General features: G+C 49.2%; 1 protein-coding gene across 1 annotated transcript in view; it reads right to left on the bottom strand.

The window, feature by feature from the left end:
• Positions 1 to 4892: 4892 nt before the first annotated feature.
• The window catches only part of LOC115474375 (phosphoglycerate kinase-like), a 29122-nt gene continuing 23084 nt past the window's right edge, over positions 4893 to 10930 (bottom strand). Inside the window, exon 5 of the mRNA XM_030209821.1 lies at positions 4893 to 5364. Coding sequence (XP_030065681.1) covers positions 5324 to 5364 — 41 coding nt within the window. The 3' untranslated portion in view covers positions 4893 to 5323. The remainder of the gene's footprint in view (positions 5365 to 10930) is intronic.

Raw genomic sequence — 10930 nt, 5'->3', positions numbered from 1 at the left:
GTGTCGGCCACTGTTGGAGAAGAGCATCTACTCCCAGGGATCGAGGGTCCCGTCCTCTGCTGAAAAAGCGCAGCACTTGGCAATTGGCCGATGACGCCATCAGATCTAGGCTCGGCTGGCCCCAGCGCTTCGTGATGTCCAAGAACGCCTGAGCAGATAGCTGCCACTCTCCGGGCTCCAAGGTATGGCGACTGAGAAAGTCCGCCTTGACATTCATGACTCCGGCAATGTGGGCCGCTGAAAGCTGCTCCAGGTTCGCTTCCGCCCACTGGCAAAGATTCATAGCCTCCTTGGCTAGAGGGGCGCTCTTGGTACCTCCCTGGCGGTTGACATAGGCCACAGCCGTGGCATTGTCCGACAGGACCCGTACAGGCTTCAACACCAGTACCGGGATGAACTCCAAAAGCGCCAACCAAATGGCTCTGAGTTCCAGGAGGTTGATAGACCACTTTGCCTCTGCAGGAGACCAGAGCCCCTGCGCTGTCCTTCCCAAGCAGTGGGCTCCCCAGCCCGACAACGAGGCGTCCGTCGTGACGACAATCCACTCTGGGGTCACCAGAGGCATTCCCGCAGACAACTTGTCTGTCTGCATCCACCAGCTCAGCGCCTTGCGCACTGCTGGGTCCAAGGGAAGTCGCACAGCATAATCCTCCGACATCGGAGTCCAGCGCTGCAGCAAGGAGTGTTGAAGTGGTCTCATATGAGCCCTGGCCCAGGGCACTACTTCCATCGTGGCCGTCATAGAGCCCAACAGCTGCACATAGTCCCAAGCCCGAAGAGGAGAGGCTCCCAGGAACTGGTCCACCTGAGCCTGAAGTTTGACAATCCGATTGTCTGGCAGGAACACTCTGCCCACTTGGGTGTCGAATCGAACTCCCAGGTACTCCAGGGACTGAGTCGGGCGCAGCTGGCTCTTCTCCCAGTTGATGATCCATCCCAGGGAGCTCAAAAGAGCAACTACCCGGTCCACAGCTTTGCCGCACTCTGCATAAGAGGGGGCTCGGATCAACCAGTCGTCCAGATAAGGATGGACTTGTATCCCTTCCTTTCGTAGGAAGGCCGCGATGACCACCATTACTTTGGAAAAGGTCCGCGGAGCAGTAGCCAACCCGAATGGGAGGGCTCTGAACTGGAAGTGTCGTCCCAGGACTGCAAAACGCAGGAAGGGTTGATGAGGAGGCCAGATGGGAATATGCAGGTACGCTTCCTTGATGTCCAAGGATGCCAGGAACTCTCCTGCCTTCACTGCCGCTATAACAGAGCGGAGAGTCTCCATGCGAAAGTGCCGCACTTTCAAGGCCCGATTGACCCCTTTGAGGTCGAGGATAGGCCGGACAGAACCTCCTTTCTTTGGTACCACAAAGTAAATGGAGAGTAACGTCCCTTGCCAAGCTGACTTTCTGGCACCGGAACGACCGCGCCCAGGCGGATCAGATTGTCCAAGGTCTGCTGCACTGCCACAGCTTTGACCGGAGACTTGCAGGGAGAGAGTACAAACCCGTCTTTTAAGGGTCGGCAGAACTCTAGTTTGTAGCCGTCTCTGATGACTTCCAGCACCCACGCGTCTGAAGTTATTGTGGTCCACTCGCCCAGAAACGAGGACAGCCGTCCTCCAGTCTGCACTGGGGCGTGGACCAAGACCCCGTCATTGGGTACGAGACCCTGGGGGAGGACTGGAGGGAGCACCTCCGGGACGGCGGTCTCTGCGAAAGGAATGCTGCTTGGGGGAGAAATTCCTCTTGAAGGAGGAGGGGGCAGAGGAACCCGACTTGCCCGGGCGGTACCGACGGGCTTCCTGCAACCGTCCTCTGGAGGTACCGGGACGAGTACTAGCCCGAGCCCTGACCTCTGGTAATTTCTTGCCCTTAGACGTGCCGAGATCGGTCACGATTTTGTCCAGCTCGACCCCAAAGAGCAGCTTGCCTTTAAAAGGCAACCTAGCCAGGCGGGATTTAGAGGCGTGGACAGCAGACCAATGTTTCAGCCAAAGCCACCGCCGCGCAGAGATTGTCTGAGCCATGCCTTTCGCTGAGGCCCTCAAGACATCATACAGCAAGTCTGCCAAATAGGCTAAGCCCGATTCCAGGGCCGGCCAATCAGCCCTCAAGGAATGATCCGAGGGGGAAGCCCGCTGCACCATAGTCAGGCACGCCCTGGCCACATAGGAGCCGCAAACTGAGGCCTGCAAACTTAAAGCAGCCGCCTCAAAGGACGACCTTAAGGCCGCCTCCAATCTTCTGTCTTGGGCGTCCTTTAGGGCCGTGCCACCTTCCACCGGCAACGCCGTTTTCTTAGTCACCGCAGTGATTAAAGAATCCACGGTAGGCCACAGATAGGCCTCACGTTCACTCACAGCCAAAGGATAGAGGCGGGACATAGCCCTAGCCACTTAAGGCTCGCTTCTGGGACATCCCATTGAGCCGAAATTAAGGTGTGCATGGCATCATGCACGTGGAAGGTTCTAGGCGGGCGCTTCGTCCCCAGCATAATGGCAGAGCCAACAGGGGCTGAGGGAGAGACGTCCTCCGGAGAGGAAATCTTCAAAGTGTCCATGGCCTGTAACAACAGGTTGGGCAAATCCTCTGGGCTAAAAAGCCGTGCTGCAGAGGGGTCATCCGCTCCATCCGAGCGGGGATCCGTCTCCTCCAAGGAATCCGCAAAGGACCGTTGGGAGACCTCAGACACGCTGCCCTCATCTACATCGGAGGAGGACAAATTCCTCCAAGGCCTGGGAATCAACCCGAGGGCGTTTACCTCTGGGAACCTCAACCTCTTTACCAGACGAGGGAGCAGGGGCAGCGTTGTGCATGAGGAAGGCCTGATGCAGCAGCAAAACAAACTCGGGGGAGAAACCCCCCAGACTGTGCACTTCCGCAGCCTGGGCAACAGCCCTAGACGCACCCCTCAACCGGCGCTCGCAATAGCGGGGGAGAGAACATGCTGCGCATCCAAAATGGCGTCCGGCGCGAAACTCCGCGAAGGAGCCGCGCGGGAAGAACGGCTCTTAACTTTAGCCGCTTCTGTGCCGTCGCCCAAATTAAGGGCGTTCATGGCATTAATGTCTCCAACCTCAAGGGCGGCCCAAGAAGAAGCCGTCCGAGCCGCGTGGCCGGCCAAGATGGCGGAGGCGAGGAGCGGGGGATGGGCGTTTATGGCGGGAAAACCGCCACGCCGGAGGAAGGACCGGGACATTCATCGGTCACGAAACTGTCACCCAACAAGGGCGAATCAGGCTTTAAGACCCCCGCATCCCCTCTAGAAGCGCTCAAGCGACCCGGGGAGCGACCCTTTGCGCCCTCGCCCTCCGACGCCATATGCCACGAGGAGAAGAATCGGGGAACCCCCTGCCCGCTATAAAAAGGTAAAAATTACCTGCTGTCCGCTCCGAGTTGTAACGACCTGGTGTCCCAGTGAGTAGCTGCAATAGACGCTTAAATAAACGTCGAAATAAACGCCTTTAAGGACGTTCAAAATTTTTTTTTTTTTTTTTTAACGGAGCCAGCGGGAGTGGGGAGAAAGGAGGGACCTGGCACCACCAGGTTTGCACTTGCTCAAAGAGCCCTCAACCCCAGGCACTCAACAAACCTAAAATTAGGCTTGGAGGCCTAGCCAGAGCTGCTGCTGTGTGTGACCACCACCTGCTGAGATAGAGAACATACTGAGGAGTTTCCGGCAGCACATGACCACATATAGGGAGGCAAAAGTTTGCTCTCTATCTCCACCTGCTGGTAGATGGACACAACCCACCAGTCTATGGATTGATCAGCTTGATGATATGGAATTATTTCTTTACTTTCCGCCTTTCTTCTTCATTTATTGCCCTACATCTGTAGGTAAAAGCTGGGTCCTCCGCAGACTTGATTGTCCAGTGGATCCAGCTTCTGCCTGTTTTCTCCATCCATGTGCAGTTATTCTCTTCTCTTCCTTTTCCCTCTTCTCATCTCCTTCCTCACTCTTCCCTCGCCTCCATCCATGTCCAGCATTTCTTCTCTCCCCCTTCCCTCTCCTCCATCCATGTCCAGCAGCAACCCTCCTCTCCCCTTCTCTCCATCCACCCATGTCCAGCAGCAACCCTCCTCTCCACTCCATGCACCCATGTCCAGCGATCCTCCTCTCCCCCCTGCCCTGCCCTCCATCCACCCATGCCCAGCAACCCTCCTCTCCCCTGCCCTCCATTCACCCATGTCCAGCAGCAACCCTCCTCTCCCCTGCCCTCCATCCACCCATGTCCAGTGACCCTCCTCTCCCCACTGTCCTCCCCTCCCCTCCATCTGCCTTCTTCCAGCCCCCCCCCCCCCCACTCGTCCATCATCCATCTGCCCTCTGCTCCCCGATAGCCCTTGTTTCCTTCCTGTGCCGCCGCCCTGCCTTTAAGATTTTTATTTTCCCTCGAGGCGCGCCAGCGTTGAAGACAGCAGGCTCAGCTAGGCTCGAGCCTTCCCTTCCCTCGCATCATGGCTCCGCCCTCACGAAAACAGGAAATACGTCAGAAGAGGGCGGAACCATGATGCGAGGGAACGGGAAGGGAAGGCTCGCCGAGCCTGCTGCCTTCAACGCTGGCGCACCTCGAGGGAAAATAAAATTTTTAAAGGCAGGGCGGCAGCGCAGGAAGGAAACGAGGGCTATCGGGGATGGGAGCTGCAGACCGGAGATGATGGGGAGCAGAGGCGAGCCGGCTAGCACTGGCTAACAACCGGCTCGCAAGATGCCAATAAATTTAACTTCCAGCTCTTGCAAGCCGGTGCGAGCCGGCTCCAGCACACCACTGGCACACCTCTCTCCACCATAGCTACCCTTCCTCCATTAAGTCTTCCCTGACTCATTTCATAAAACCACAATTCAAAACCCATGCATCCAGCTAGGGAAACCAAAATAAAAGTTATCACCATTTGTTAAATTGTATTTGCTTTTATTTTGCAGCTCCTGTGGCCAACCTGTAAATCACAACTGGCATAGAGAATGATCTTTGTCTGTAAACCGTTCAGAGAAGGGGGGGGGGGGGGGGGGGGGGGGAGGACCAAAAGCCAGATGGAGCAATCTACCACAAGAACCAGGGGTACAGTGAAGAGATTTTAGCTCTCTGGGGTTAAAATATAATATATATACTCTTTTGAAATGACAAGATATTTAATACAATACAGTAGTCAAGTGAAATGGCGTGAGGACGGGAAATGCCCCGTGAAATGCAGAACCGAATCCATCCCGTAACCATCTCATCCCCGCTTACACAGGGAAAACTCGCTGATCATATGGATGGATTGAAGCGTTGCAGTTACCAGACAGCTGTATACGCAGATGATGGTGAAGGAGGCCCTCTTATCCGTTAAATGCTGCTCAGAGCATCCACCCCAGGAAGAACTTTACCTGTTAAAAGAAGAAAAAGCAAAATCAGTTGTGCAGCTACATTTCAGATTAAGACATTCCAGTCACTAGTGACACCTAGTGGTCAGATGCAGGACATATAACTGCAGAGTTTCAGAGGAGTCCTGGTTATAACTGCAGAGTTTCAGAGGGGTCCTGGTATGAACTATCAGCACCACCGCTGGGCTAGTGGGCTAGGAAAATAAGGAACCCTCCTCCTTCTCATATGGTGCCCGATTCCCAGCCCTCCATCTCCTACTGTCTCCGTTTGTAAGCACCAGATCCAGTTTCACCCATGTGCCAGAGAAACATCCCTGAAAGTAGTTTCTCCCTTCTTCTGATTATGCAGATGGAATCTCTCAATCCACATCTGGCAGATTAAAATCTCCTACCAGCCACATCTTCCATTTAAATATGTAACTAGATCAGGGCTTCCCAAATCCTGCCTAGTTACCTCACAGCCAGTCAGGTTTTCAGGATATCCACAATACATAACGGCTGAGATAAAACATTTTTATACTTGGTCTCCGGTGCAGATTCTGTCTCCAGTATATTCACTGCGGATATTCTGAAAATTGGACTCACTGTTTTAGGAAGTCCTAAACTAGTTCTTCAGTCTGCACAAGTTTCACACAAGGCATATCCTGAAAGGTGCTCAATACCTCTAGAGCAGGGTTGTCCAACCTCGGTCCTTGAGAGCCACATTCCAATTGGATTTTCAGGATTTGCCCGATGAATATGCCTGAGATCTATTTGCATAGATCTCATGCATATTCATTGGGGAAATCCTGAAAACCCGACCTAGTAAGGGCTGAGGTTGGACATCCCTGCTCTAGAGTCTGAAAGAACAGAAGAAGTGGACGTGCCACCTTCTCTTTTCCCAAATGACCTACAGCACCTCCTCCTTTCCCTACATCCTACACTTTAGTTGTTTCAATACAGCATTTTTCATAAAAGTGCTACTCTCATCTCCTTTTCTGCCTATAACCATATCCCTATAAAATAAAAGTTAATCACCATTTATCAAAATTACTACTGAATATTATTACAAACAAATTACTTTATTCAAATCCAACATAGTCACTAATAAAAATTTTTTAAACAAACTAATAATACAAGGATTATGTTCTGTGTTAATACTTATGATACTCGATATAGTTCTTCAGATTTTCAAAATTATTAAAAGTCAGATGATTTATTTTCATTCCAAACGACGAAATGTCTGGTCTTCCATCTTTATAAATCACAGATGAGTATCAGTCACTTGTCCATCAATAAACAGAAACCAAAATCCAAAAAGGAAATTCACAATGTCCTCGGGGTGGGTCAATATCTTCTGAAACCAATGACTCCACTCGCACCGGATCCTTATATCAAAATTCCTTCATAACGATGTTAGTTCCGCATGCATACATATATATGTATATCCACAGATCTCAACACAGGCCGTGTTTCATTATAACTTCTTCAGGCGATCCAGCCACATTAGAACACTAGGTTCATAACAGGAAATCCCTTCTGATAGCATGTAACGTCATGATTAAATTGAAAGTAGTTTCTCCCTTCTTCAATTTAATCATGACGTTACATGCTATCAGAAGGGATTTCCTGTTATGAACCTAGTGTTCTAATGTGGCTGGATCGCCTGAAGAAGTTATAATGAAACACGGCCTGTGTTGAGATCTGTGGATATACATATATATGTATGCATGCGGAACTAACATCGTTATGAAGGAATTTTGATATAAGGATCCGGTGCGAGTGGAGTCATTGGTTTCAGAAGATATTGACCCACCCCGAGGACATTGTGAATTTCCTTTTGGATTTTGGTTTCTGTTTATTGATGGACAAGTGACTGATACTCATCTGTGATTTATAAAGATGGAAGACCAGACATTTCGTCGTTTGGAATGAAAATAAATCATCTGACTTTTAATAATTTTGAAAATCTGAAGAACTATATCGAGTATCATAAGTATTAACACAGAACATAATCCTTGTATTATTAGTTTGTTTAAAAAATTTTTATTAGTGACTATGTTGGATTTGAATAAAGTAATTTGTTTGTAATAATATTCAGTAGTAATTTTGATAAATGGTGATTAGGTCATAATAGAGTGATAGGTAACTGGATTGACCAATAATTAAGAAATTTAACCCGTAGTAGTAATATAAAATAAAAGTGGGAGGACGACCAAGGATACCAAAGACTGGGCAGATGTATAATAATAGAGAAGTATGGAGACTCGAGACAACGTTGTGTTTCGGCCGTTAGGCCTGCATCAGGAGTCTATAATCAAATTTAATACATACTTGAATAAACTTCTCTATTATTATACATCTGCCCAGTCTTTGGTATCCTTGGTCATCCTCCCACTTTTATTTTATATTGTTGTTTTCTGTGGGGTGTCTCGAGTTCTCCGTCTTTTGGCAAATTTTTCCCCGCATATAGCCATATCCCAGCAGTCAACTCACTGAGTTAAGTTTTCATGATAGCAATACCTAGATCCAGCATCGGGGCGTTTAGATCATGAATTTTACTACCTAGACAAAGGGCAAGGTCTGCAAATTCTGTCCTTGTGGAATTGCCTAGGGAGAACGGGGGGGGGGGTGGGCGGGGGTCCTGTCAGCTGTAGTGGACCTCTTCTCTGCCTCCTTCCTGTCCCATGCCAATCTCGGTTGTGAGGAAGACAACAGCAGTGCAGAACCTCAAGTCACGATGTCCTCTGTTACTGGCCTCAGTGTCCTGCACTCTGAAATATCCCAGCACTATAAGATCCTGCACAGTCCACTGCGTGATACCAGGCATGGACAAGCAGCGAGGGAGGATGTGGCCTGAGATAACGTAGTGCTTCTGTACTCCTCATAAGCTAGCTGGATCATGAGTAAGGGTATCGGAGGGGGAGGGGCAAGAAACTGTAAAAGAGGTAAAAATAATGAGGTGAAGCAGTGTGTCAGCAGATTGACAGGATTTGAGGGCAGAGAGAATCTGGAAGAGAGGTGATCGAAGGTGGGTGTAGGTGTATCATTCCTCAATCTCTACTCTCCCCCTCCTCTGTTCCCCTGATCTTGGCACCCTTACCTCCTCCTTCCATTCACTATCCCTGCCATCCTGCCAGAGATCCCTTCTCCATTTCCTTCCTCGAAGATCCATCCTCCTATTCACTATCACCCTCCTCCCTTCCCATCACCATATGAAATGGATACCCAATAAAAGCCCATTTTTATCAAGTAATGAAAAAAAAATACAAAATGTACTATGCAGATATATAAAACGTGTGCTATATGATTGGTCAATAAGTTTGAAAATCCTACTGCAGGCTCTGCATATGATTATTTGTACTCACACCCTTCAAATGAGATAAAAACTGGATGTGTACAACCAGTCCAATGCAGTCTGGAATGCAAAAATGTTTAGCACGGAACTAAACACACTGGAGCAGATATGTTTCAGCCTCTGCCTGTTTTGAATTCCACTGTACCCCTGATGTAGCCAGAGGCCGAAATGCGACTATGTAGGAGAATCTTTTTAGATCTACAATAAACACTTTTGCATGACATACTGCAGTTGTTATGCTTATCCAGCTAATACAGAAATGGGTTCAGGGGAAGTGTCCCAAATGTGTTCCTATGCCCCCCCCCCTCATTTCTATACAGGCCTATTTTTCTTGAATACCTCGAGAATATGCACACAACTGTGTCATTAAAAAAAAATAAAATGCTCAGACTCTATAATCAGGTACTTAAATGTAACCCCAAAGCATCTAAATTATGTGCCTAATATTGAAAATCAGTACTTTTCGTGTCCTAACTCCCCCCCCCCCCCCCCCGTCTTTCATTTTTAAGATCTTGAGTTTCACAGCTTACCCCTAGCCAATTCAAAGGGGACAAATTTAGGCTCCCAACTTCCAAAGACAGACACCTAACCCCATTTTATTTAAGAAACTGTAAATATTTTGGGAACAGGCAGATTTCACCTTCCTGTCCTTTATTTCTCATCTCACAGATGTGCATGTCCCCTTTGCTCCATCATGTCCCACAAAACAAAAGCCATAAGCTTACGACTGAGCAAACGAAGTCACAGCCGGCTAGGAACACAGCAGGATGTAACAAAAATGCACAAGTAAGGTTCCAAGTACATAAGCAATCTGACTTCCAGCTGGCAGGAAATGGCCTGGCCTTTACAATAGAGAAGCAGTTCCTTTTCTCATCCAGGAAATTCTATAGGAAGTAAGAATTCCATGTCTCATCCCAACGCTTTTCAAGTTCACTCCTTGTGATGCAGAACCACAGGTGACCACCAGATGGCACAACCTGATCAGGGAATTTTAAAGAATCTGTTCATTACGGGGGGGGGGGGGGGGGGGGGGACACGACGACAAGTTCTTTATGAAAAATTGTTCCACATCCATGGAATCCAGGGCCGGTCAAACCCGGTAAGCGGGGGTAAGCAATGCAGGGGGACGCCTGCCTTCAAGGGCGCCGCTGCGGCGCCATACCGCGCCACCCTTAGTGCTTTAAATCTTTTAATTTACCTCCGTTCCTGTAGCCGCATTCATTTGAAAGCCCTGCCCCGTCTCTAGCCTTCCCTCCCTTCGTGAGTTCGTACCGCAGTCCCGCCTTCTGACATCATTTCCTCGAGGGTGGGACTGCAGAACGAACTCACGAAGGGAGGGAAGGCTAGAGATGGGGCAAGGCTTTTCAAATGACACGGCTGCTGGAACGGAGGTAAATTAAAGATTTAAAGCACCAAGGGCGGTGAGGGATGGGGGCGAAGGAGAATCGCTGGACAGGGGCAGGGTGGGAGAAGAGAGAAAGGAGATGCTGGGGGGGCGCGCGGGCGGGGCACCAACTCATCATCTGCAGGGGGGCGCCAGAGACCCTAGGACCGGCCCTGATGGAATCAATCCTTATGTACAAAATTTTGCTGCATGTCCATAAGCAGCCACGGAAGAGAGGAGGAACTGTGGATATGAGGGCTGCCTAGCAGCTTTTCATGCTCCTTTTCTGCTTTCAGGTCAACTAGAACCTGTCCCAATTTGGATTAAGAAACCATGATCTTTCTCCCAACTGACCGGTAAAAACTGAAGCCTCCATTTAATATATGTGTAAAAGTGCTTTGGCCTGGGCTTATTGGCAGTACAGAATTACAGCATAACATGCTTAACCCAGCCAGTAGGTGTCGCCACTGTAACAGCTGGAACTATCACCCTAAGGGTTTCAAATTCGACAGCTACAGCAGCCCCAGCTCTGGCAAGTATGAGATGAAATCAGGTCTCCACAAACACACATGCCGTTCTTGCAGCTTTAAAGAGATTACAGAGTATTTGACTTTCTTCAATATAAGTATCGCCTACTACTACTACTACTTATCACTTCTATAGCGCTACAAGACATACGCAGCGCTGTACACCATACATGAAAAGACAGTCCTTGCTCAAAGAGCTCACAATCTAAATATGGAATGTTGCTAGTGGAATAGCAACATTCTGTGTAGAATCTCAAATAGTAGCAACAGAAATCTCCAATAGTTGCAGCATTCCATGTAGAATCTCAAGTAATAGCAACA

This window comes from Microcaecilia unicolor, chromosome 7, assembly GCF_901765095.1.
Source record: "Microcaecilia unicolor chromosome 7, aMicUni1.1, whole genome shotgun sequence".
Lineage (NCBI taxonomy): Eukaryota > Metazoa > Chordata > Amphibia > Gymnophiona > Siphonopidae > Microcaecilia > Microcaecilia unicolor.
The sequence above is the reverse complement of the archived record's forward strand: the minus strand, read 5'-3'. Positions and strand labels throughout refer to the sequence as shown.